Source organism: Urocampus carinirostris, chromosome 17 (genome assembly GCF_059441175.1).
Source record: "Urocampus carinirostris isolate Australia breed hairy pipefish chromosome 17, RoL_Ucar_1.0, whole genome shotgun sequence".
Lineage (NCBI taxonomy): Eukaryota > Metazoa > Chordata > Actinopteri > Syngnathiformes > Syngnathidae > Urocampus > Urocampus carinirostris.
The window spans coordinates 2,936,718-2,964,405 of NC_142365.1; the positions used below are offsets into that span (position 1 = coordinate 2,936,718).

A 27,688-nucleotide genomic window follows, 5' to 3' on the forward strand; every position below is an offset into this window, starting at 1 on the left:
GCTCGATTTGTATATTAATTATAGGAGTTTAGGTTTCATTCCATCTTCAAATTGTAACATGTTGGATTTTACAAACAGTGTGTGTGCGTATGTTCTTTAGATTGAAGGATTTTATACATTTGACTAGAAAGGATTTTATACAATACTCATAATGCAATGAAGATTTTCACTGAGTAGGCTTTAGTTCAATGACAGGTCAGGCTGTTCCAAATGCAAAATATTTTGTCTAGTTCTGATGATAACAGGACTCTGACGGAGGACGGCAGGCGTTGTTTTGAGAAACGCTTGCCGTTGTTTAGAGGAATTTAAAAAAAGTAGAAAAAAACACGGAAAAAAGAGGAAAAAGTTTGTGTTGCATTCAAATAATTTCCAATTATATCAAGTGAATCTTGTTGCTAACATTGTACTTCCACTAAAAAATGTGATCAAGTACAGTTCTGTATCTTACAACCGACTCAATAAGCCCGAAAAAATGTTAATATTATGCGACAAAATATATCAGGAAATAAAAAGAAATTGATATCTTGTGAAAGAATTTTAAGAACAAACAACGTTTGTAGGCCGTACTACCTTTGCAATCGTACATGAGTCAATTCATTCAAAAGAGAAAAATAATTTTGCATTGCCGGAAACTCAGCAAAATGTAATTTGATGTCAAATTTTGGACATGTTTGATAATTAATTATCTTGCCACACTTGGGATAATGGTTGCTCACTGTTGTTTCAAGCGTTGCTCACTGACTTTGTGTGAATGCTCAGACCCGTGGAAAATTAGGTTGTGAGTCATCATTTTATTCATATTTAGTTTCTTTTGTCTTTTATTAGCATATTTTGTATTGGAGTCATCCAAAAGTAATTGAAAGTAATCAAGTTAAAGTAACCCTAGCCAACCCTGCCCGTGTGCTAAAAAGTTTGGACACCCATGATAAACGCGACTGGACTACCATACGTCCTACATTTGAAACTTAATCAACAGATGGCGCTAGTCAGCTTTTGGAGTCTGTAAAAGTCCTTTCGAATTCACAGAAGAAGATCCAGAAGGAGCCATTGCGGTGTCGTGGCTCACTTAACAAAACACGAAAAAAAACGGGGGGGAGACGGGCGAGCGATCGGAAGAACCAGAGGGCGAGCTGGCTGTCAGCGGAATCTTTTCCATTTTACCCCAAGCAACATTTACATGAGCAGACGAGCCATCGTATCCGGCCAACCGAACCACGCCTGAAGACCGAGTAAGTTTCCCGGCGGCTGACGCGCACTTCGTCGGCTGTTTGAACGGCAAATTCCGCCATGGCGGTCGCTAATCATGCTAGGCTAGCAAAGCTAACGTCAAGTTTGGCTAACTTCGTTCTTTTTCATGTCACCGTAACTCGTTAAAAATGAAGGACCGTCCCCGAAAAAGCGCTTAGTTTGTTCAATATTCTCACCATGTCGATTTCTATCGTGTTAACTCGAGGCTAAGCGGGTTTTTTGGCGTCTTGAGGAATGGTCACCGTTGAAGAAAATGACACGTAACTAGTTAGCTTAATTGCTAGCTCGTATGACAGCAAATCTGCTTTATGTTGTTCTCCGATGCTCCTCTTTTTTTGTTTGTATATTTCATTTTATGATCATTCGTCTTGAAAACAGACTTTCCTACGCGTGACGTGGCGTGGATTACGTTCTACAACAACTATCGTAGATGGATTTATCCGGTTAAGCATTTTTCCCACACAGATGAAATCCGTTTCAGCCACTTGACGTGTTTATTGCTTTAAAAATGTCCTATTGAGTTTTTAAATGTACTTCTAAATGATGTCGTCTCAGTGCCGAAATGATTCAAGTTAAGTCAAATTTATCTATAAAGCCCTTGATCACAAAAATGTCTCTAAGGACTGCACAGGATTACAATGACACAATGACCTGATCTTAAACCAACATGCGGGTAAGGAGCAACTCAAAACCTCAGTGTGAGGATAGAGAAACCTTAAGAAGGGATCTCACAAGTGGTGTCCCCCTTTCAGGATGACCAGGGTGAATTACATTTAGCATTACAGTACACAAACATAGTAAAAAAAGATCTATCAACATGTCCAAGATATGCTAATTTTGTCGACATGGACAGTGTTGCATTTAAGTGATGTCCAGATTGAATTCACCAGTTTGATTTAGATTTGCTTACATTTCCTTGTAAACTACTATTGACGCTCCCACGTTTTTCCCACTTCCAGGCCATCATAATTTCGGCTCAGCATTGTGAAGAATCTTTTCCCAATTGTCTTACTTTGTTTAATAAGAAGAGCTTCAGCAAAGCAAATACCTGTACATGTTTTACCTGTCTCAATTAGACTGTATAACCACTTACCTTATAAATAAATACAAGTATCTGTTAAAGATTGCTCCACGTTTGCACTGCTGTGGTCCCTTATTTATGAATTGCAACTATAACTTTATCGAGTGCGGTACTTAATCCTTTAGATTTTTCTATTTTTCCAAGTCCATCCCGAAATGAACACAGCTGTTTACGGTTTGTGTGCATCGTAGATCCTTGCGTCACACACCGAACCCAAGCTGCCTTGGGTTCTCTATTTCTATCTTCTGTAATTGAACTCGTTTCTCTTTAAGCAATTACAGGCGCACGAATGAACTTGGGTTTACCTGTTTGTCACGGTTTATTGTGGTTATGTGATTAAGTGTGATACAAATAGAAATCAATATCCACCTCTTAGTCATTTGAAAAGCATGCTTGTCGTCAACTTTTAATTTAGATATGTACGGTAACAGCTGAATGGAATGGTACAATACACCAAACGGGCGGCGCAACAGCCTTTTTTTGTTCTGGATATACAATTTGTTCATAAATAGTTCCAGAAGCTGTTGAACATTCAAACTACTAAATCTGATTAAAAACCAAAAGCTAAGACATTACTTCAAACTTAAATCACAGTCTGTCACCATTGCCTAAACATGTGTCGGTACAACCAAACAATTTGATGTTGAATTTTGAGGATATTTTTATTCAAGCTTTAAATATCGCTAAAAACTATAGTGAGAAACTGTATATACAAGGGAGAGAAAAGTAATGAATCCCTCAGCTTTTTGCGCAACAACAAACTCTTCTTTTACGTTTTGGGATTAATTTGTTCTTTCTCCACAGCATTTATGTTCACTCTTGAAGTAGATACGAACTTTCTGTTTGGATTCATATGAGCTGTGACTGGCCTTATCACATTGCAAGCAATATTTAATCTTCTAGTGGATAACATTCGTTTTATAGTGAACTGTAGGCAGTCGTGTGGTTCTCCTATTACTCTTTTTGTGCCCAGAGATCAACCGCTGACCCGGTCAGTGTGTGGCACCGGGGGAAGCAAAAAAAAAAAGCCGTCCAGCATGGAATATTTGTTTTGTTTGTCCGGTCATTTAAGGAGTCGTCTCATTTGTTGCTCAGGCAGTTGAGTATTCACATTACGACATTCCATAGTTCTATTAAAACACCTATTAAACGTTTCTCTGCCCTTGATCCAAAAGCATTCAATTACATCTGGGAAGGACTCGTGAATCATATTTGTGATAGTCTTTTGTGCGAAAAATCGATGCGGTCGACCGAACGTCTCGACACCAAAATGACCGCCCGTATGCGTATCGTTTAAAGATCGACGGCGTGCAAATCCAAGTCATAGTATCTGCTGATCCTTTTTTTTTTTTTTTTTTTTCAACGCTTCCCCAAATAGAGCTCGGAGGCTTTCTCCTTGGCAGTCGTAAGCACACGTGATGTGACGCCGACTCCTCTTTGCGCCAATAACGAGAGCGAAAACGCTGAACGATGTGTAGCTCAGCTGGCGTTGACGTGGTGGCGACCTTTGGCTCTGTTGTACTTTAACCCCGGGATGTTACGTCACTGGGTAGAGGAGAGGTTGATGCTGGTTAAGCCGCCCGATGCTCCAGAACGGGATTCGTTAAGTCGCCCTGTCGCAGTGTTTTTGTGTGTTAAATATTTCCGATTCATATTTCGGACGTTCTTTAGTTAAACGGTGCGCGTGGTTTGAGGTGTCCTTAAAAAAGTTTAATACGTTTTCAATTGCTCTTCCCCCTGAGATCCGATCTGCAACCTCAGTGGAAATGTTTAAATCTAAGCTTAAAACACACTTCTACTTTATAGTATATGAATAACCTATATTTTTTGTTAACAAAATCTCTGTATTATTTGTAATTGCAACATCCATTGCAGCCTGGTCATCCTGAAAGGGGGATTACCACATGTGCGGTCCCTTCTCGAGGTTTCTTCATTTTCCTCATGTTGAGGTTTTTGAGTTTTTCCTTGCCCTCATGTTGGTTTCAGATCAGGGGATGGTGTAATCATAGTCTGAAATAATAGTCTGTGCAATAACCTGTGCAGCCCTTTGATACTCTTTGTGATTAAGGGTGTCACAAACAAAAATGACTTGACTTGACTATTAAGTATCAATGCCAGTCTGAGTTCAAAGAGCCCTTAGGCGTTTTCCCGCACTGCGCCTATCTGCTTTTATCTTACTTTTGGTAAAGCTGTTCGAGGAATGGAGTTTAGGGGAGTGCTCTGTAGTAACATCATGTTCGTTTTTGTCTGCATTTGTTAGCGTAGCGTTAAAATATTGAAAGTAAGAAAAGGCCTGTTTAAAGAGGAGTCGAAACCCCAATAAAGATGAAAAAGAAAGAGCGTAAGCATGTCTAAGAAATGCATGAGCATCATGAACGAGTTGACTAAGTCTGCCATGGTGACTTTTAGCCAGAAGATGGCGGCAGAGAGTTAAGAGTTCCAAATGATGTACCGCTCCTTTAACACTATTTCCCGTGTTTTTTTTTTTGCGCATAAGTCCGGTTTAAATGACACTTTGACTTTTTTATTTATATCAATAATCTCGATTAATTAATCGTTTCTGTATCACAAATTGGTTTCAAATATTGTCACATTTTTCAATTTTGATTTTACTTTTGTTTAGTAACATTGTTACCGGAGTGTCCTAAAACAAGCTTAACTTCAGATTCTATACTGACATAAAGCCTTGATTATTGCCACGCTTCCCGATCCAATATCACTAGAGAATTATATATTCTTTTGTTCGAAGTGTTAATTTATTTTTTGAACATGAACTGGGCACAACATTGTGTGGATTTGAAAACCGATAATGCTGTCAATTGGATCGGAACACCCCCTAAACTGTTAACTTCCAGGGACATTGTGTATTATTTTGCTACTCCTAGTGGTGAAAAATCCTCATTAAAAAAAAACAATATTGATTTATCTGTCCTTCTAATTTCCCAATGTGTTGCTTTTGACAGGATTGAACAGCTCCAGATATGTCATTCATATTTGACTGGATTTACAACGGGTTCAGTAGCGTACTACAGTTTTTAGGTGAGTAATTCGACACGCAGAAAAAGTTTCAAAGGTATTCCCAAATTTTTAAACATGCAAAAGGTTTGACCATAAAATGGATATAGTTTTAAACGATTCTACCAGATTTTGAAGACTGCGTGTCTCGTCTTCGTCATCCTGATTTGCGACGCAATATGAGGAAACCCAGCACCCTAGCAAGCGAGTTGCCATATCTTTTTACATATCATTTAGTCAAAGTGGTGACAAGTTTAAGTGAAGTTTGGGACCGATCGACGTAGGGTCTCGGCGGTCAAACGCGGTTAGGTCGTGTTACCGGGAACCGACGGCAAAAAGTGTCGACGGACGTAAAGCCGGTGTTATGCCGAGAAATGCACCCCTGCCGAAATTTGCGTCCTGTGACATTGGATCATTTGTACTAGAAAAAAATGACACCGTTGCTGTGACAATGTTTGGCACAGGGTGATCTGCTTATTCAAGTAAAATACAAAATACAATTATTGACGTGTTACGTCTCGTTTGGTGATGAGAAGAAATCAAACGCGTTCGTCTCCCGTTTATCTGTTGATTTGACAGTTCATTTCAGCATAATGTGAATGTGTTTAATTGCTGTTGAAAATGTAGACAACACATTTTTCGAACCTCATTGTTACAAAATGATATAATGAAATTGTGAATATGTTTAATTGCGGTTAAAAGTGTTGAGAAAAATTGTTCAAACCTCACATTGTTTATTTGCTGTTAAAAGTGTCAATAAAAATTGTTCAAACTAAAAATAAGCTTCATGGTAGAGTGCCTAACAGTTTCAATACGAGCGATTTGAGTAGAAAAAGGCAAAATAAACATGTTACCTGCTCAAAAGTGATTTATATACGGTGAGCATTACCGTTCGATTACATTCACAACAAATACAAAGAAGGAATGGTTTAAGTTGTATTACATTCACAACAAATGCAAGAAGTGGATCGGTTATATGTTCGCCATTACATTCTCGAAAAGTGATATAAAAGTGAGATAAAACGAGGTAAAAGTGGTTACAGTAGCTACGGGATGCAAATCTCGGCAGGGGTGCATTTCTCGGCATAACACCGGCCGGGAATGAACCCACCGCAGAAAACATAGAGACCGGTGCTAACGCCAGGCTAGCCGATCAAAAAATCCACCATGAGCCATCGGGCTAGCCGGGAACTAACAACGAAAAGTGGCAACAGCTATAGCGACAAATGCAAAGCCGGTCGGGAATACACCAAGGGACGGGACGATACAGGCGCCAAACAACAAATCCCTCGACAGCCCAGATGCTAACGGGGGAGCTAGCCTGACAAATTTAAATCGACCGCAACACACGCCTTGAAAAACACAAACGAAAAGCCGCAATTGCCTACATTTTAGGACCGGATTGTATGACAAAAAAAAGTATCACGATGAAACATTCGAACCTGACGTGTCCCTTCAATGATATCACAGCCCAGATCGGTTCGTTTCGAGACTCCGTTTGTGGAGTCCCCCAGGGCGTGGAATATTTTCCGATCTATTTGCAAAATTTTGGGGAGGAACACAACACGTTTTGCACTTCATTTAGAAAAAAAATTATCGTTCCAGAAAATGTCGAATGATTTGTTTATGCCGCTGCCGCACATGATGCTTCAACGCTAATCGACGGCGCGAAAGGGTCCGGCGTCCTCCGGCGAGTCGGCCAGAGGGCGATCCAGGTCGAGGATTCGGCGGTCCGTCCTGTTTTCCCGGTCACGCAAGTCGACTCGGCGCGGCGCTCGCCGCGCCGACTTAGAAACCGCGACGTGCTGACTCACAAGTCAAACACAAAAGGGTTTTTTCAGTGCAGCGTGCACACTGTCATCCCTCACCCCCCTTCCGACGTTACGCTCAAGGGAAAGTTTGTAAAGATTGTTGGAACATTGACGTCACCTTCATGCTTCTTGTTGTCCACGAAGTGGAACATGTCATTGGATTTTGGCTTAACGCCTTGAGGAATGTGCAGCTCTTCTTAATATCGTTGTTTTGTCTCTACTATAAAACGAAAAGGTCTTGCTTCCTCCGTCACGCTTTATTTGGTCTGGATACGTTCTGACGGAGGGCAGCGGTGGTTAGCGCGTGTGCGGCACAGTTCAGAGGTCATGAGATCGAACCTCCTGTGTGGAGTTTGCATGTTCTCCCTGTGCTTGCGTGGGTTTCCTCCAGGCACTACGGTTTCCTCCCACATTCCAAAAACATGCATTTCAGGTTAATTGGCCTAACCAAATTGTCCCAAGGTGGGAATGAGCAAGTGAGTTGTCTGTTCCTGTGTTCCCTGAGACCAGTTGAGGGTGTCCCCTGCCCACTGCCCCAAGATAGCTGGGATGGGCTCCAGCACTCCCGCGACCCTACTGAGGATAAGCGGTGCAGGTAATTAATGGATGGATGGATGGAGGTTGACGGTGAGCGAAAATATCCTGGTACATTGATGTCAAAAGGACCTTTTGAAAGATTAAGTCAAGTAAAAACAATAATATAAAGTTGTTTTTATTTTTGTATATTTCAGTGAATATCGTGAACTTTTATATTTTTGCTTCTGTCATGTTCCAAAGAGAGTTTGTGAAAAGTATAACATTTAAGAAAAATTCTACATTGAAACCAAAGAATAAACCTTTTTTTTTTTTTTACAGTTTCACAAACAATTGTACTCTGGTACAATGGTGTTGGATTTTCTCCAATCAATTCCTCCCTAAAATGCGACTCGTTCTGAAAAATTCTCTTTATCGGGCTACTAAAGCAAAATTCTGCCAAACTTAAATTGTTTTGGATACGCGTACTCTGCTCTGGATGTTACTGCTCGAGACACTCTGCAGAGATGGTATTCGCGTAAGATGCCTCACTCTGTCGGAAAAAACACGTCCGGCGACAATATACTGTCGACCGGTTCTACTATGGATTTTGTGGACCGACGGTTTCGGCCGCAGTCGAGCTGCGATTGGACGAAGCGGCCGAATCTTACATTCCGTCCTCTTCTTTTTTAGGACTGTACAAGAAGTCGGGCAAGCTGGTGTTCTTAGGCCTGGACAATGCCGGCAAAACCACGCTACTGCACATGCTCAAAGACGACAGACTGGGACAGCACGTGCCCACTTTACATCCCAGTCAGTAACGCACAAAATGACCAAAGTTCAAGTTGTCGCCTTAACCGACTCGGTTTTTGTCTCTTTCGCCCAGCCTCTGAAGAGTTGACGATCGCCGGCATGACCTTCACCACGTTCGACCTTGGAGGCCACGCGCAAGGTAGGTGGCGCCCGTTCTAAAAAGTGTCGCCGTGAAGCAATTTTGCGTGTATTTCGGCAGCGCGCCGAGTGTGGAAGCACTACCTCCCCGCCATCAACGGCATCGTTTTCCTGGTGGACTGCGCCGACGGCCTCCGACTGGCCGAATCCAAAGCCGAACTCGACGTGAGTCCCTGTATTCAAAGCGACCATCTCATTTTGCTTGAAAAGTAAATGTTAGCTTGATGCTAACCATCCAAGCTAAACTCTCCAGGCATGCTAACAAATTTGGCAACGGTGCTGCAGCAGTTGTTGTTTTTCTTTAGTTTTTTGTTTTTGTTTTTAATAAAAAGGGACAGTGGGTATTATTAAGCGCCTCCTATTGGTTAAAAAAATGCTTCATCTGTTTAATCAAGAAGACAACGCTTCCATCCATGCCAAATCCATGCTAGCATGTCACGGGCAGGGTTGGCTAGGGTTACTTTAACTGGATTACTTTCAATGACTTTTGGATTACTCCAAAACCAAATATGCTAATAAAGGACAAAAGAAATTAAATATGAATGACTAAATTTTGCGCATGCTTGGGGAGTAACGGAATACATGGAACGGCAAAAACGATGTCGGCAAGCTGTTCGGATTGATTTTCATTTTGTTTCTGTGGCATTTGATGTTCGTTTTGCCGGAGATCAAAGAGATCAAAGCCAGGAGAGAAAACTTACCACGTGTTGTGACTCATCATTTTATTCATATTTAGTTTCTTTTGTCTTTTATTAGCATATTTGGTATTGGAGTCATCCACAAGTAATCAAGTTAAAGTAACCCTACCCAACCCTGGTCACGGGAGGCGAAAATTGATATGAAAGATAATTGTGTGTGCAGCTGAAGAGGGAAGATAGAAAGAAAAAGAGAATGAGGGAAATAGAGAGAGATAAGAGACTGGGCATGAAAGTAAAAGCGAGAGGGAGAAAAAGATAGAAAGGCAAAGAGAAAGAAATCGCTGACAGTTGTCTATGGCGACATCAAGTGGACGTATTTAAAACAGCAGGTGGCTAGGTCCTGGAGAGGCGCACGTCCTGCATGTTTGAGGTTTCTCCGCTCCAATGCAGAAGATTCTGATCACCTGGATCGTTATCAAGCTCCCACAAAAAAAATGGCAAAACCTGTGTCGGAGCAGAGAAAGCTCCAAAACATGCGGGACCGGGTCGTTTACCCCCGGGCTATCCTATCGTGTCCCGTACCCCCGCCACCATCGCCGAACGGCATTTCCGGCTTTGAGTGAAACGTGCCGAATTTTGTCCGGGCAGGGTCTGATGACGGACGAAACCATCGGGAACGTTCCCATCCTCATCCTGGGCAACAAGATCGACCGGCCGGAGGCCATCAGCGAGGAGCGGCTCAGGGAAATGTTCGGATTGTACGGCCAGACCACGGGAAAGGTGAGACATGAAGCCGTCCCGGACGCTTTTCCTTTTTTCTTTGCGTTTTCCACAAAAACGAAACCGATTCGAAATAATAAAGTGGGCAGGACACGGAAACTGATTTGATGGTTCCAAAATAGGATTGGCGCCGGGGTAAAAAAAAAAAAAAAGAATCGTTGACCAAATTGTTCGAATGAGTTATCTGACCCCATTAACCAAACACAAGCTACAATCTCCCAACAATGCGCGCTTGTTTCTTGATGGAAAAGATGAACAAGAAAAGCCGACATTTTCACACGGGGGCGGATTTAATTTCATTAACAATTGAACTAAGTGAACTCCATCGAATACTGCCGAATTAGTCGAATTAGTGTTGTTGGAGTCTCTGGGAAACCCTCTCTTCGAGTTCTCTAGCTTTTCCTCTCGGCCCACGTCTTTCCGCAAGATGGTGTGCCGGCTCCTCCCATGGGTGTGCCCAACGTGAGCTCCACCACCTCGCCGCGATATCTGGAAAACTCAAATAGCACCGAGCGTTTCTCAAAACAATGCCTGCCGTCCTCCGTCAGAGTCCTGTTAAAATGTCAAAATATTCTGCATTCCGAACGGCGTGACCGGTTATCGGACTAAGGCCTACTGGGTGAAAATCTTCATTGCAGGCAATAAACGGAACTTGTATTCAATCGTATAAAATCCTTTATAGTCAAACGTATAAAATCCTTCATCTGGATTTAGGGTTCAAAAATAGGGTTTTGGTTCGTACTACAGTGGGAGTTAGGTGTAGGTTTAGGAACAAGGGTTTGAGCTCAACAATAGGGTTTGAAACGGAACGGAGGCTTCCAAAATAGCTTTATGAACAAGGGTCGGGCGAAACCTAGTTATGGCTAGGGGTTGGATGAAGTGAGAATAAGGTTGGGGCTTGAAGCAAAAGTTTAGATTTTTCTTCTTTTGATTCGTGTTCCTTGTCTTCTTTTTACGGTATTGGGTGAAAAAAAATGGAAAATTGCCTTTGAAAGTCCCTTTGAGGGTGTTCTTCAAAAGTTGAAAGTGAATGAATGAAAACTTTATTCGAACATCAAAATAAAAACAAAAACCCTAACTCAACCACAAATAATGTTACATAATATGTTCAAAAAGGGGTAGTCAGAAGCAAATGCTAATATTCCCTGCCCTTTCACCTTCCCTATTAAATACACCAATGATATAACAACAATTGTAATGATATTAATTATAACAGTTATGATATAAGAATAGCAACAATAACACAAAGTTAACTAAACGTGCTGTTCCCAATCTCTCATATAACTCATACCCCATTTTATTCGTCTCTGTATTTCCCCAGTCATGTTTTTTCTATTTAACATTGTTTGATCTCGTCTTGTAAATTGTTCCAAAGTTTGACTCTGCACACAGACACACACATCGTTTTCCTGGTGGCTCTCACCTTTGGGATTATGAATTCACTACAGCCCCTTAAGTTATTTTTTTTTCTCTATTGTATGTGTTAACGATACCTCGAGTTCCTTTTATTAGGGCGGGACAAATTCCCCAAAATCTTTTTTTTTTAAAGAGTTTCAGAGTCTAAGAAACGCACACACCTTTTGTGCTACTCTGCTGCCATCTACTGGCTTCGAGTCAGGATCGCAGCCTCGGCTTTTCCCGTGCTAGAATTTGACCATGAAAATGGTGTTTTTGTTTCGGCGCCACAGGGCAGCATCCCCATGAAGGAACTGAACACGAGACCCTTGGAGGTCTACATGTGCAGCGTGCTGAAGCGCCAAGGCTACGGCGAAGGCTTCCGCTGGCTTTCCCAGTACATCGACTGAAGGCGGCGCCCCCCAGCGCCACTTCACCGCAACTACAACAAACAGGAAGCGCGGCAGCAGGAAGACGACGACGACGACGACAACTCGGTCCCAATAGACTCCCAATTGGTTCTTTGGGTTCCGCACTTCCACACACACACACGCGGTTGTTTGTACCATCTTCTAGAGCGCAAAAAAAAACGGACCCGTTGCTTTCTTTTCCCCGTCCGTCCGCATCACCACCGAATCATGGCATTTCTATTCCATCATCCGCAGTTTTTTTGTTTTGTTTACTTTTAGGGCAATAAATTGAAAGGACCGCCTGCCTCAACCTGATATTTTGATACGGTCCTCAAGTAGCCCAAGAGCTTCTGGCGATGGCAAATGTATGAAATGTAGGCAAAAGACGCTACATGGATGTTGTTTCCTTCCCGTCTCACTATTATGCATGCTTTCTTCTGTTTCTGCGCTGACCACGCCCCCTTTTTAATCAATCACTGCGATTATAAAAGTAGAAAGGAACGTGTCTTTTTTTTTGGGGTTTGATTTTGAGGGGGGGGATACGGCGCACCCAATCTCAAAAGCAAGAATGAGAAAGAAATGTTTGCGATGGATAATGGCCTTTAAGATGAATTACAACCCATGAGGCTGCTGCTTTCTTTTGAGCAAATTTGACTTTTTGTGGGTTTTTTTTCAACTGGCATTAAAGGGACAGCGTGTATTTCCTAGAAAGAGAACTGCGCTATATATTATGGGAAGACTGAATTCTTAAAGACATTTCTCTGTGTGGTGCCAAATCAAGTTTTCCATTCATATCAAAATCCCTCTATTAGTAATAAAGGCATCCAAGGTTGAACTTAAAGCGCAGGTGGCCCGCGGGCCAGATCAGGCCCGCCAATGGTTTGAATCTGGGCCACAAGACAACAGTGGGAGAAGCGCAAGAGGAAAATGAGCTGTAGTTTTAAATATTACAGGATGTCACCAAAGCCAGTTAGCACTTACAATTGTGGTAGTATTTCTCTGACTCACTTTTTTATTTATTCCTCTATTTTTCTTTCCTCTGTTCACTCTCTATTTTCTCTTTCTCTCTAACTCTTTTTCTCTAAATTCTCTTTCTATTTTTCCCCCCTTTCTTTCCCTTTTTTGACCTGTAGTTTCACTTCTCTTATTCTTTTTCTCTCTATATTCATTTCCCCCTTCTACTCCATTCATATCTCTATTCTGCTCTCTTTTTCTCTCACTGTTACTCTGTCTCCCTATCTGTTTATCGCTCTCTTTACCTCTCTTTTTCTCCCCCTCTTTCTCTTAAACTTACTAGTCCGGCCCCCATGAGATTTTCTTTATAGCATTTGTGGCCCCCAGCTAAAACCAGTTTGACACCCTTGACTTAAAGGGATGGCGTGTAAAAAAATAAAAAAAAAATAGCAAAAAAAATACATGAACTATCCTAAAAAATTATTTTTGAAATGGTATAACATGAGCCTATCTCAAAGGGAACTTAAGTCGTTCGGTTCATTTTAGCTTGATGCTATCAAGCAAAGTTAGGGTGATGCTTTTCAATAGCTTAACAGTCATTTTTTTGAGTTTTTTCCTTGCCCTCATGTAGGTTTTAGATCAGGGGATGGTGAAATAGTCTGTAGTTTGTAATAATCTGTGGTCTGTGCAGCCCTTTGAGACTCCTTGTGATTAAGGGCGTCACAAATAAACATGACTTGACGTAATTTTAAAGGGACAATCTGTAGTATTAGCATGTCATTGAAAAAAAAACGGGACAAACTTTCTAATGAATATGAATTTTTCAAATACTTGTATCATTGGCATTTCTTTGACATAGTATGACTGACACTAAAAAAAACGAGAATCTGTAATTGACGATAAGAACAAAAAGGGCGTCGTGTATTCAGCGTGTTAAAAGCGTCGAATAAGCAAAAAAACATGATCTAAAGAGGTTTCTTTAAAAACATGCTCTTAAGTCAAGACATTTGTATTCGAAATGGACCTCACCTGCTGCTCAGAAGACCTTAAAAATGCCCGGCAAAAAGGATGAGGCGAAAGGCTTCCGTTTGCTCACAGAGTCCCCGATGTTTGTGGTGTTGGTTTAAGGTTGCGCAATGCAGCACCATCTAGTGGTCAAATATTTTGGTGACCCTTTAAATCCAACAGGAAAAAGAAAAGATCCAAAGTGAGGCAAAACACACTAGGTACATTTTCCTAGTACAGCGGTGAGTAACCAGATCTAAAGTAGTCTTGTTAGCACATATATATTGAAGGCTTTTATACATTTGACTATAAAGGATTTTATACAATCAAATACAAATTACATTTACAGGGACATTGCTTATCATTTAGCGTTTACTAGTGGTTAAAAATCTATTTTAATAACATGAATTTGAATAATAAGCAAAATGACATGAACTATCATATAAACGGGGCAGTACGGCGGCGCAGTGGTTAGCGCGTGTGCGGCACAGTTCTGAGGTCGTGAGATCAAACCTCCTGTGTGGAGTTTGCATGTTCCCTCTGTACTTGCGTTTCCGCAGGGCACTCTGGTTTCCTTCCACGTTCCAGAAACATAGATATCCACTAACTGGGCTGTGGTACGATGTCAGGGCAACCTGGTGGAAAATGTTTGCAGGAACGGCTGATAAGATAATCAGCACATCCGGACGCAGAAAGGCCCTGATGACGTAGAAACGCTCGCTGTTTTGAGTATTTCAGACATTGCGACGCCCAGGGGGGGACTTCCTTGGCACGCCCATGGGAGGAGTCGGCACGCCATTATGCTGGGAGAAGATGGCTAATAGGAGAGAGCTAAAGGACTTGAGAAGAGAGCTTCCCACAGACTCCAACGACACTAATTTGTCCGTTTTCAATGGAGTACACTTAGTTAAATTGTTAATTAAATCTGCCCCCATGTGGAAATGTCGGCTTTCCTGTTCATCTTTTCCCTCAAGAAACGAGCACTCATTGTTAGGTGAATGTAGCTTGTGTTTGGTTAATGAAGTCAGATAACTCATTCGAACAATTTGGTCAACGCTACATTTTGATATTTAATTCCCAACAATATATCTTTGTGTCCACATAGATACAAAAAAAAAATTCAATATCAGTCAGAACAGGAATAGAAATGTGTACATATACAGTTGCCGGTACGGCGAGGCGGACGAGCGTTTCCAACGACAAACGTCTTCAGAAGACTTTTCCAGCCGTTTATTTTGGGACATGAATTTTGTGGACAACTTGCAAAAAGGTAGAAAAATGAAGAGGACTTCCCGCCATTACAAAAAAAGTACACCGTCTCCCGCGCCGCTATTCGGGCGCGGGGGATCCGGCGCCGTCCGCGTCGGGCTCGCCGGGGACGCCGTCTCGGCCGCCGTAGTCGCCGATCTCCAGGAAGCCACTGGGCTCCACCACCGCGTCGGAGCGACTGGAGTCCGGCACGATGGAGTACTGGGGGATCACCTGAGGAGACCGCCAAAGTCACGCCAGCAAATAGCCGAGGAATATCGACACTCGTTAACGTCAATTCTGGGTGTTGAAGGATCTTATACAATTGACTATAAAGGATTTTATACAATTGAATACAAGTTACATTCATTGAGTTTAATGCAAGATTTTCACCGAGTGGGTTTTGGTTCAATGACAGGTCACGCTGTTCCAAATGCAGAATATTTAGACTAGGGAATTTTGATAAGAGGACTCTGACGGAGGACGGCAGGCGTTGTTTTGGGAACTAGGCCCCGATGACGTAGAAACGCTCGGCGTTGTCTTAAGAAGCCCCACGTTGGGCCTCCTTGGCACGCCCATGGGAGGAGCCGGCACACCATTATGCGGGGAGGAGATAGCCAAGAGGAGAGAGCTAATGGACTTGAGGAAAAAGGCTTCCCCGGGACTCCAACGTCACTAATTTGGCCGTTTTCGATGGAGTACACTTAGTTAAATTTTTAGGGAAATTAAATCCGCCCCCGTGTGAAAATGCACTCTCTCTCACCTCACTTTGTCTCTTTCTCCTGCTGACTCTTTCTGTCATTTCACTTCTCTTATTCTTTTTATCTTTCTTTTTTTTCCACTTTCTTTTTCTATCTATATCATTTTCCCCCTTTTCCATTCATATCTCTATTCTGCTCTCTCTTGTACTTGTATTAATTTCTCTCTCTCTCTCTCTCTCTCTCTCTCACCCTCTCTCTTTTTTCCACCCGTTTTCTCCCACTCTGTCTCTTTCACTCTCTGTGTCTCTCTTTTTCTCTTCCTTTGTTGCTTTTTGTCTTTCTCTCTGTCTTTTTAGCTTCTTTTGCTCTAACTTCCTTTTCTCTCTTTTCTCTTTTCTCTCTACCCTTCGTGCTTTCTTTTTTTTATCTCTTTTGTTTCTCACGCTCTCTTTTTCTTTCTCTTGAATCTACTCGTCCGGCCCCCGACAGAATGTTGGTTCTATCGTGTGGCCCCCGAGTTCAAATGAGTTGGACACCCCTGCTCTATAATCAACTCGTCCGTCCCCTTTGAGAGTTATTTTTCTACCGTGTGGCCCCCAGAGCCTGAATGAGTCCCCCGCTTTAGGGCCTGGTGGTGGCGCAAATCGGGGCCTTTTTGGCTCCTTACGCTCGTTGACAAATTTTCAAGGACCCCTCGGACGACGCGAGCCACCTTTCAGCGAACCCCTCGAGAAATGCGGAGATTTCCGTCTTTGAAAACAGGACATTGAAACTGGACCTAGCCATTTAGAAGAGGGCGCACGGGTACCTGGATGAGTTCCAGTCGCTCTTTGGCAAAGCGTCGGGCCGGCGCGCCGCCCCGCTCGCCCTCCAGGACCCGCGCCGGCTCGCCCGAAGACTCCACCAGCACGGCTTCGGCGCCGGCCTCGATCTGGGCCTCCATCATGGAGATCTTCAGGATGTCCGACACGGAAGCCTCCCGCTCCGCCGCCCCCGAGTCCGATCGGCCCGCCGGCTCGCCCTCGCCCCTCGGGATCGGCGAGGCGCGGGCAGCCCGCGCGGGAGGGAGGTGGTGGGCGCCGCCGAAGGTGATCTTGGTCACGGTGGCGCTCTGCGTGATGATTGGCTGCTGCAAAAAAAACAGGTTGCAGGGTTTGTAGGCAATGTTCCCTCCAAGAATTCTCAGCGCACAAGAAAATCTAGCCGACTCACAAAAATCAGGGCTCCAAATTGCTCATTAACAAGCGAATTAAGTCAAAGTTACAGTGCATGAAGATAAAAATACACGGGTTCCCCTGACGCTGTGTTCTAAATGCGGTATTTTGAAGTCGAGTCGAAGTAGAACGAAGTTGAGTAAAGTTAGTAGAGTTTGTCGAGAACCGGCTTCTTCGGCTCGGCTCACTAACAGGAACTGGCTCTTTTGGGTCCTAAACGGCTCTTCAGGTTGTTTTTTGCTTCTTTCATCCCTACACGACCAAATATTATGTCAAATTATGCACAAAATGACTTAAAGGAACGGGGGGGGAAATAGAACAAAAAATAAAAAAATACCAAAATGAAAAAAGTAGTGAAAAGCTGAGAAAAAAAACAAAGAGAAAAAGAAAGAAGCAAAAGAAAAAAGTAAATAGAGAACAAAAAGAAAAAAGTAACAGCTAGGAAAAATACATACTTTTTCCTATCTACGGTCTTTGTGTCAATGGGCTGCTATAAACTGACATGAATTCTGCCGTTCTGCTTGAACAATTGGCCACAGAAAAAACTCTAGGGTGCTGGGTCATCATGAAGTTCGACTACTGTCTGTATAAAAAGCCAAATGAAGACTCGTTTTAATGCTCCTAAATGTTATCGAACCATCTAACGTCACACAGCTTAAGAGTAATTGGGTCGTTTTCTTGTCTTTAAATTAATGGGGTGGCGTTCTCTCTCTCTCTCTCTCTCTGTCTCGACATCTATCTCTCTCTCTCTCGACATCAATCTCTCGACATCTCTCTCTCTCTCTCTCGACATCTATCTCTCGACATCTATCTCTCTCTCGACATCTATCTCTCGACATCTATCTCTCTCTCTCTCGACATCCATCTCTCAACATCTATCTCTCTCGACATCCATCTCTCTCGACATCCATCTCTCTCTCTCTCTGCATCTCTCTTGACATCTATCCCTCGACATCGATTTCTCTCTCCCTTTCTCGACATCTATCTCTCTCTCTCTCGACATCTCTCTCTCTCGACATCTAATTCTCTCTCTCTCGACATCTCTCTTTCTCTCTTGACATCTATCCCTCGACATCTATTTCTTTCTCCCTTTCTCGACATCTATCTCTCTCTCTCTCTCTCTCTCTCTCTCTCTCTCTCTCTCAACATCTCTCTCTCTCTCTCGACATCCATCTCTCAACATCTATCTCTCTCTCTCGACATCTATCTCTCTTGACATCCATCTCTCAACATCTATCTCTCTCTCTCTCTCGACATCTATCTCTCTTGACATCCATCTCTCAACATCTATCTCTCTCTCTCTCTCGACATCTATCTCTCTCTCGGCATCTCTCTCTCGACATCTATCCCTCGACATCGATTTCTCTCTCCCTTTCTCGACATCTATCTCTCTCTCTCTCGACATCTCTCTCTCTCGACATCTAATTCTCTCTCTCTCGACATCTCTCTTTCTCTCTTGACATCTATCCCTCGACATCTATTTCTTTCTCCCTTTCTCGACATCTATCTCTCTCTCTCTCTCTCTCTCTCTCTCTCTCTCTCTCAACATCTCTCTCTCTCTCTCGACATCCATCTCTCAACATCTATCTCTCTCTCTCGACATCTATCTCTCTTGACATCCATCTCTCAACATCTATCTCTCTCTCTCTCTCGACATCTATCTCTCTTGACATCCATCTCTCAACATCTATCTCTCTCTCTCTCTCGACATCTATCTCTCTCTCGGCATCTCTCTCTCGACATCTCTTTCTCTCTTGACATCTATCCCTCGACATCGATTTCTCTCTCCCTTTCTCGACATCTATCTCTCTCTCTCTCGACATCTCTCTTTCTCTCTTGACATCTATCCCTCGACATCTATTTCTCTCTCCCTTTCTCGACATCCATCTTTCTTGACATCTATCTCTCTCTCGACATCTCTCTCTCTTGACATCTATCCCTCGACATCGATTTCTCTCTCCCTTTCTCGACATCTCTCTCCCTCTCTTGACATCTCTCTCTCTCTCGACATCTATCCCTCGACATCTCTCCTTCTCTCGACATCTCTCTCTCTCTCTCGACATCTATCCCTCGACAACTCTCTCTCTCTCGACATCCCTCTCTCCCGCTCGACATCTCTCTCTCCCTTCTCTCTCGCTTGTATTGGGAAAGCGGAGGTTTCACCTGCGCCAGGGAGGTTTTGTCAGCGGCAGCGGAGACCGGGTGATGCGCCTGGAGCGGCGGCGGTTGGGAGGTGGGTGCGTGAAGCGGCCGGTGGTGCGAGGTGGGCGCCTGCTGCAGTTTGGGAAGCTGCGGCGTGACAGGCGAGGTGGCGCCCGCTTGAGGCTTGGCCGGACTCTGCTCCCGCAGTTTGGGGAGCTTCTTGGCCGGCGAGGACGAGAGCGGAGGAGGAGGAGGCTGAGCTTTGGTCCTCGGCGGAGGGGGCGGAGGCGCTCCATCGGTGCGCACCGGGGCTTGTTTGGGGGCGTCCGCCCGGCTGCCGGAGCGATAAAACAAGCCCGTCTGAGGGTCCAGCGTGTCTCCGTCCGGCTCGCTCGCCTCCGACCTGGACTCGCCTTTGCCTTCGGGAGGCTGCGAAACAAAAGAAGAAAAACCGTCTCTGAGGGATCCCGAATACGTCGGCTCGTTCGATCGTCCGCGTTCCAGTGTTTTCGTTTGCCTGCGTCCCTGCGTCCTAGACGCATCATTTTTGCTGGGGACGCATCGTCTCAAATCAACGTGCATCCCCAGGACGCAACCTTTTTTGACACCAAATTGTCATTATTACCCGATTACTTTTTTTAAACAGTGATTTACCGCACTCCAAACTTTTCGTCAGGCAGATCCGCCATTGTTGTTTTGGTCTCGCGGTTCCAGTTTTCTTCTGCACGCCGATCTCGGCCAATGAGATCTCGTTGTGTAGGGAAAGGAAGTGCGTCTTTTTTTAGAGAACCGGCTTTTTCGGCTCAACTCATCAAAGAGAGCTGGCTCTCCAACGGCTCACTTGCTTTGATGATTGATATTACGAGTTATGTTGTATAAAGAAGTTAAGAAAAAAAGGTAGAAGGAGAAAAAAAAAAACAGGTTTGTGGTTATCCCTTTAAATCGGTATACAGTAATCCCTCGGTTATCGCGGTTAATGGGGACCAAAACCACCCGCGAAAAGTAAAATTTCGCGAAGTAGAATATATATATATATATTTTTTTAAAATTTTATTATTATTATTTTTTAGATCCGTGAAGCTCTGAATGCGCGAACGTGGAACAGTTAAGTAGCGATGCCCCTTCAAAAATGCCTAAAATTTGTTTTTGTTTTTTTTCAATTATTTTATTTTTTTATTAGTATTTTTTAGACCCGCAAAGCTTTTAACCCGCGAACGTCGAACCGCGAGGTCCCACTGTATTACCAACAATAATTTGATGCAGAAAATGAATTAATGATTTGATGATTAAAACTGAATGAATATAAAGATTTTTATTATATATTTGTCGCCGATTTACAATTTCAACTTCGATAACACTCAATTTTGGGGACCCATAGATTTTTGAGCATGCGAGTCCCCGGGACCCATCACTTTTCACAGCTCAAATGAACATTTTCCGATGACCGATACGAGCAGGCCGACGACTGACTCCTTTGCTTCGAAATTGGGGTAAGAAAGCTTTAATCGTGCAAAAAACTTAAGTAGGGCCCTGAAACCTCTACCGTCATGTGGTATTCCTCTGTCGCTTCCAGAAGGCACAAACATTTGAAGTTTGTCTTCCTTTACAATAAACAGATGATCAGATTTGAAATTCACATGGGGAAATCCGATAAACCGGGTTCTCATTCGCAATGCTTCTCCGGTTACAGCCGTCCAGTCAACGAGCACGTACAATAAACAATAAGGCTACTATAGCACGCTATATAAAGCCTACTTGTGTACAAGTCGTCGTGCTCATGAATATGATAGCCTTTAGCGTTTTTTTTCGTCCTTACATTTTTCCTTTTTGCGTTTTATCATTATTTTTTTTCCCTTTTTTCTCTTTTTTAAAAACAAAATCTGCGTTTTTTACCTCTTTTTTACTTTGCAATAAATAGATCATCAGATTTGTCGTTTTAGTACCGTTTTTCTTTCATTTTTTTCTGTTTTATTTCCTCGTCCTTACGTTTTTCCTTTTGGCATTTATTTTATTATTATTATTTTAATTTTGTCCCTTTGAATCTATTTTCTTTCATTTTTTTCTTGTTTCTTTTGTTTTCTTTTGTTATCCTTTTTATACATTTTTTCCCTTTCTGTCTTCTTGGAAAAAAAAAATCTGCCTTTTTTCCCCCTCTACTTTCTTCCCTTTTGGATTATTTTTTTTCTTATTTCTTTCTTTTCTTTCTCTATAACTTTTTATTTTTTAAGAAAAATGCAGGCATAACATATTCCTCTGAATACAGTCAACCAAAGAACTCGGCCTGCACTGCGTTTTGAAGCGGTGCCCTCTCGGGACAGCCAGGGTGCCCGTGGGCTGCTTTCTGAAAATTGCTCATCAGTACTGGGTCAATGTGATTTTCTAGTACAATATTTTTTTTGTGAGGCCTACTTCCATTGATTAACCTGGATCTAACCTAGTAACAACACAAGATTAACATGATGAATTGTTATTTTCTAAAATGCATCTCTAACTGGATGTCCTTTGCTCTCTTTACTAACAAAAAGAAAAAGGTTGGAGACTCCTGCTTGAGATCCTTTCAATGGATTTCATCTTGTGGTTGAACACAACAAAAACGTAAATAGATCCCTTTGTTGGATTGAGAGGCCGCATACAAACTAAAGTATCTAAAAGCATTTCAATATTTAATAAAGGCAAATTCCTTTTAAACTACAATGCATTGTATTTATGATATTGTTCTCTAGTTCTGCCATACTTAACATATTGTGCAGAAGTCTAGGGGAATCATTACAAAGTTCACTACAGCCCCTTTTTTATCCTCCAAAAACGTGCATAGAACCATACACAGGGTAGGATATCAAGATCATACTCATATTTTATTCCTGCAGTCCAAATGATTAAAATTGGATGATTTTTCACTGCACAATTGTTATTTAAGGTCAACAAAAACATAGTGCCAGAAAACTTTAATAAATTATTCATTCGGAAAACAGAGAAATTATAATTTAAGGGGCTGTAGTGAATTCCTAATTCCAAAGGTGAGAACCACCAGGAAAAGCATGTGTGTTTCTGTGTGCGGAGTCAAACTTTGGAACGATTTACAAGACGAGATCAAATAATGTCCAACTACTCACGTGTTCGAATTAAAAAAAAAAAAAAAACCTTACTGGCGGAATACAGAGATGAAGAAAATGGGGTATGAGTGATTCGAGAGTAGTGCGTCTAGAACTATGGTTAACTTTGTGTTATTGTTGCTGTTGTTATATCATAACTGTTATTATTAATATCATTACAATTGTTGTTATATCATTGGTGTATTTGGTGGGGAAGATGAAGGGGTAGGGAATATAAGATCAAAGCGGCGCTGCCACGAGCGGCTGCCTTTTCCAGCAGCTGCCCTATTGTTTTATTGTCTGCTCCTATCTTCGGTGTTTTTCTTCCCGTTTTGACAACTACACTATGGATTACTTCTATCCTATGGACATGGGTTTTAGCGCACAAAAATGCGTTAATTCAAGGAATCAACTCCTTGCCCTGAAGAATTCTCGTACCGGCGTGATGATGGGGCCTATCGTGGAAGAAGAGCCGGAGCTAGCTAAGCGGCTAGCGGCGTTATAAGTCTTCGGTACTGTCCGTAATCATGGTAAATGCGAACTCACGACCAAATAAGATCATCGAGTGCTGGTGGAAAACATCGAAGCGCACGGGGAGCGCAGTTGCTGTGTTTTGCGGAAACGTGGCTCACGTTTAGCATTCCGGACGCTAACGTGTAGCCACCCGGAGCTACCCGGAGCTATCCGGCTTCAACGCCGCTATACAGAGACACGAAAGCCGGGGGGAATCGGGGAGGAGGCGGACTTGCTAACACGAGGTGGTGTATCCCTGGATTTTCACAAAGAAAAGATTTCCATCTGCCGCAGGGATGTCGAACTTTTGGACTAGCGTGACGTCATCCACTCCGCTACAAGCACCCCTAGGGCATCATGTTCATCTGTTAATAAACAACGGGGTAGACTGCTGGAAGTGTGAATTTCCCTACGGGGATGAATAAAGTATCTATCTATCTATAAGCATATGTTTCTTACTACCCCTTTTCAATCATATTATGTGATATTATTTTGTTGTTGAGTTATTGTTTTTGTTCTGTTTTTATTTTAATGTCCGAATAAAGTTTTCATTCAGATTCATTCAGGAGCCATAAAATAAGAACAAATGAAACATTTTTTTCACAGTGCGCCTTTTTCTCGACTTGCCTTGAATTTTGTGCTGATCGTTTAACCCCCTCGTTCCTGTCAAACGGTCTTTCAATCGCAATCCACCGAGTCGGAACGCAAACAAACAGGAGGGATTTATTCTGGCCCCAATTTGATTGTTTTTGCAGACGAGTGTATTGCGTCCGGTCAGCGAACGAGACAATAGCCGGTACCCGCGTCGGATTTGAAGGAGTCGTCCTCACCTTAACGTCGGTGTGCGTCACGGGGGTCGGAGGCGCGGCGGCGACAGTTTTGGGGGCGGAGGCCACGCGGCCGACGCTTTCCGGAGGAGTCGAGGAGGACGAAGACGTACCCGCCGCCGCCGCGTGGGACTCGGACGACGCCGGGCCGCTCTTTTTGTCCTGCGCCATCTGGATGGGGACAGCCATTTGGCTCAGGTCGATGTGGGGGTGCTGCCTGGGTTTGGACTCGCCCTTTTCCTTCGCTATATGAAAGCAGAGATTCGTTAATACATCAAATGGAGTGCATCTGAGTCGAATCCTGTTTATTTGTTTGGCCCTTCATCACAAAAACTGAACAGACCGCGAGTCGAGTCAAGTCGAGTCCTATTTATTTGTGACGCCCTTAATCACAAAGAGTCTCAAAAGGGCTGCACAGGTTATTGCAAACCACAGACTATTACAGACTATGATAACAGCATCCCCTGATCTAAAACCTACATAAGGGCAAGGAAAAACTCAAAAACCTCAACATGAGGAAAATGAAGAAACCTTGAGAAGGGACAGTCTCAAAGAGCTGCACAGACCAAAGAATATTGCAAACCACAGACTATTATTACAGACTTTGAACTCGGGGGCCACACGATAGAACAAACATTCTGTCGGGGGCCGGACTAGTCAATTAAAGAGAAGGAAAAAGAGAGATAAAGAAACAAGAGAAGGAGGGAAGGAAAAGGAGAGAGGGCGAGACAAAGAAAGAAAAAGAGAGAGGGAGAGAGCGTGAGAAACAAGAGATAAGACAGAAGAGGTGAGAGAGGGGGAAAGAAAGGAGATGAAGAAAGAAATCTAAAGAGAAATAGAAAGACAGAAAGAGAAAAGAAAGCGTGAAGGGTAGGAAGAGAGAAAGAGAAAAGAGAGAAAAGAGAAAAGAAAGCGTGAAGGGTAGGAAGAGAGAAAGGGAAAAGAGAGAAAAGGAAAAAAGGAAGTTGGAGCAAAAGAGGTTGAAAGACAGAGACAGAGACACAGAGAGAGACAGGGAGAGAGGGAGTGAAAAGGAGAGAGGGTGGGACAAAGAAAGAAAAAGAGAGGGAGGGAGAGAGCGTGAGAAACAAAAGATAAAAAGTCGTGAGAGAGGGAAAAGAAAGACAGAGGAAGAAAGAAATCTAAAGAGAAAGCGTGAAGGGTAGGAAGAGAGAAAGACAGAAGGAGAGAAAAGAAAACACAAAGGGTATGAAGAGAGAAAGAGAAAAGAGAGAAAAGGAAAAAAGGAAGTTAGAGCAAAAGAGGTTAAAAGACAGAGAGAGAAATAAATACAAGTACAGTGTCTTTGTCAGAGGCACCTGGCTTTGGCAACATCAAGTTGACATATTTTCTCTTGCGCTTCTCTGAGTGTTGTCTGGCGGGCCAGATTCAATCCCTTAGCGGGCCTGATCTGCCCCGCGGGCCACCTGTTTGACACCTGTGCCTTAGGGGGCGCCAAAATCGGAGACCCCCGATCGAGTGGAGTCTTAATCAGAAGGCAGGTCACATTCAAATTACACTGGTGTGGCCCTTACTCAAGGCTTCTTCTTTTCCTCAACCTCAGGGTTTGCAACTTTTTCCTCGCTTGCATGCGGGTGTCAGATCAGGGGGTGTTGCCCTTGCGGCCTGTGCAGTCTTCTGAGACTTTCTGTGATGGAGGGCGTCGCGGATAAAAATAAACGTGAGGCGTTTCGGGCTTACCCGAGGTCTGCTGCAGCTCGAGCAAGGCCTTCATGGTGGACGCCGCCGACGGAGTATCGGCCGGGCTGGCTTCCTGGTAAACGAGTGTCGGGGTTAACTCCGCCCCCATCTCCTGCTCCGTCCACTCCTGCTCTCGGGAGGACAGCGAATGCGGCACGGCCTGCGTGTCTGCTGAGGGAAACCCACATTCCAGGATTAAGACTTAAAGAGGTGACGCGGGACTCGAGAAATTTAGTCTCAAAGTCGAGACGTTGCTGGATGACGACAAAGCCTCATGACGATTGTCGTAAACAGCGAATGCATCGCGCTCATCTTCGCTCGGAGTAATCGCAACTTTGCTTACTGAGTTGTTTATGGAATTCTGAGACTCTGCTAAGTAAAACATGCCGTTGTGCACAGCGTGCGATTGTTTTTGGTCTTCCTTTCATGTTTTTCACCGCGTGTCTTGCGAGTCTATATTGTCCAGAGAGTTCCCCCGTCAGCACGCAGGCTTGCATCCCACGATTCCGCGGCGATCATTTGGCGTCGTTACGGCTGGGTTATCCCGGCCACTTACCGCACGCTTTTGGTCTCCCGTTTTTTCCACCGACGCGCCCCAGTGAACTCCTTTTAGCGGCCGGCTAGCCTGCAGTGTCCTAGCTGGGTTTCTTTTAACAGTTGGCCCCGATTCGGCTGCTCGCCATTTGTTGTACCATTGCTACACCTGCCTGCGATGCAATGCCTTCTCCACAAAAACTCGTAAAACTTAAAATGGCAATGGTGACTGGCTTACTAGAGCGCTGGTCTTCTTCACATGACATCACGACGAGACGGACTGTCTTCAAAACGCATTATCACAAAAAAAATTGGAATATACCAATGACGTATTAGATAGATAGATGTCTAGATAGATAGATGTCTAGATAGATAGATGTCTAGATAGAGATAGAGAGAGAGAGAGATATAGAGATCGATAGATGGATAGATGCTTTATTCATCCCCGCACTTCCGGCAGTATCCTTTGTTGTTTATTAACAGATTAAAAGGATGGCCTTGGGGCGGAGTGGATGACGTCACACGCTAGTCCAAAAGTTCGACGTCCCTGCAGCAGATGGAAATTTTTGTGCCCAGGGTTACACCACCTCGTGTTCACGGAGATAGCGTGTCCCCCTCTTCTCCTTTTCCCACAGGTTTTCGTGTCTCTGTCTGACAGCGCTGAAGCCGGGGAGCGCCGGGTAGCTCCGAAAAGCGCCAGGTAGCTGCACGTTAGCTAGACGTGAGCCACGTTTCCGTAAAACACAGCTAACAGCACTCCCTGTACGCTTTGAGGTTTTTCACCAGCACAGCCAGTTCGTCGGTCTTATTTGGTAGAGAGTTCACATTTACCCTGATTATGGACGGTACCGAAGGCTTATAACCCCGCTAGCCGCTTAGCCTTCACCTTAGCTCTGGCTCTGCAGCCACGATAGGGCCCCCTCATCACGCCGGCACGAGAATTCTTCAGGGCAAGGAGTTGATTTCTCGATTAAACGTCACAAAAAGTGCGAAATAACACGGAGCTGCTGGAAAGGCTGCCACTTGCGGCGCCGCCGCTTTGATCTTATACGATATACGATGAAAAAAAAAAAAGCCTAGTATTTTCTCACATTTTGTACGTCTTAGTATTCGTGTATTCCTTTAAAAGTAAGCAATTTCCTCCCCACCTTGCAATGTTTCCCCAGCTGAGCTGCCGGCTTCCGCGGCAGCGACCGACTCCTCCTTCGCCGAGCCGTCTTGAGCAGTCGGTGGACTGGTGTCGGCGGCCCGCGAGACCTGTTGCAGGGTCTCGCTGACCAGCTGCCGGGTCTGTTCGCTCAAGACCGCCGACTGGAAAACCGGCTTGGGCTTGATGAGAACCTGAACGGGGCACAGACGACATAGACGAGAAATTACTGGGGTTCGACCGAACCGGGGCCGATACCGACTATTAGCACTAAGAGGAGGCCGATAACTGGAATTAGGAGCAGATATTAATTTGCTGTCGCAGCTTGAAAATACATTTTCAATATTGCAAAAAGAAACAAAGACTACTAATTATAAATTCAAATGAAACGTTAATTGCTCTCTGAAACCTTTTACAGTACAATACAACTAACATAACTCATCTTCACTTAAACCGAAACCTAACACTGATAATAAATTAGGCTTTGCAGCAACTGGGATAAAAAGGTACATGCAAAATAGCTACCCGATTTTTTTCCCTAACAAAACTGTCAGTGCAACCAACGTGACTGAAATGTACTTAAAACAAAATGTCAGTCGACATTTCAACGGAGCTAGCAATTGAAAAGTGTGGGCGCTTCTGTTAGAGCCAGATTGACATATGTAATGGTACAAGCTAATAACTCCGCCTTCCACTTTAGCATGCTTTTCATATTCTCAATCAAAAACACACATGCCTGATTGACGACCTAATCTGCAAACACCAGAG

General features: G+C 43.5%; 2 protein-coding genes across 4 annotated transcripts in view; one reads left to right on the forward strand and one right to left on the reverse strand.

Annotated features, from left to right (window-relative positions):
* Positions 1 to 1,025: 1,025 nt before the first annotated feature.
* Positions 1,026 to 12,343, forward strand: sar1b (secretion associated, Ras related GTPase 1B). The gene is made up of 7 exons (XM_088321287.1): positions 1,026 to 1,229; positions 5,293 to 5,368; positions 8,362 to 8,481; positions 8,555 to 8,620; positions 8,681 to 8,784; positions 9,906 to 10,037; positions 11,726 to 12,343. Exons 2-7 carry the CDS (start codon positions 5,311 to 5,313, stop codon positions 11,840 to 11,842), a joined length of 597 nt encoding a protein of 198 aa, XP_088177413.1. The 5' UTR covers positions 1,026 to 1,229; positions 5,293 to 5,310; the 3' UTR covers positions 11,843 to 12,343.
* A 2,673-nt stretch (positions 12,344 to 15,016) lies between these two features.
* The window catches only part of emsy (EMSY transcriptional repressor, BRCA2 interacting), a 33,043-nt gene continuing 20,371 nt past the window's right edge, over positions 15,017 to 27,688 (reverse strand). Inside the window, exons 14-19 of one of the 3 annotated variants that reach the window (XM_088320568.1) lie at positions 26,922 to 27,114; positions 25,240 to 25,410; positions 23,542 to 23,783; positions 19,128 to 19,535; positions 16,559 to 16,876; positions 15,017 to 15,283 (exon numbers count right to left, since the gene is read on the reverse strand). In XM_088320568.1, coding sequence (XP_088176694.1) covers positions 15,131 to 15,283; positions 16,559 to 16,876; positions 19,128 to 19,535; positions 23,542 to 23,783; positions 25,240 to 25,410; positions 26,922 to 27,114 — 1,485 coding nt within the window. In that variant the 3' untranslated portion in view covers positions 15,017 to 15,130. Of the gene's footprint in view, positions 15,284 to 16,558; positions 16,880 to 19,127; positions 19,536 to 23,541; positions 23,784 to 25,239; positions 25,411 to 26,921; positions 27,115 to 27,688 lie in introns of all 3 variants that reach the window. The other 2 variants (XM_088320566.1, XM_088320565.1) reach the window with 2 other exon arrangements.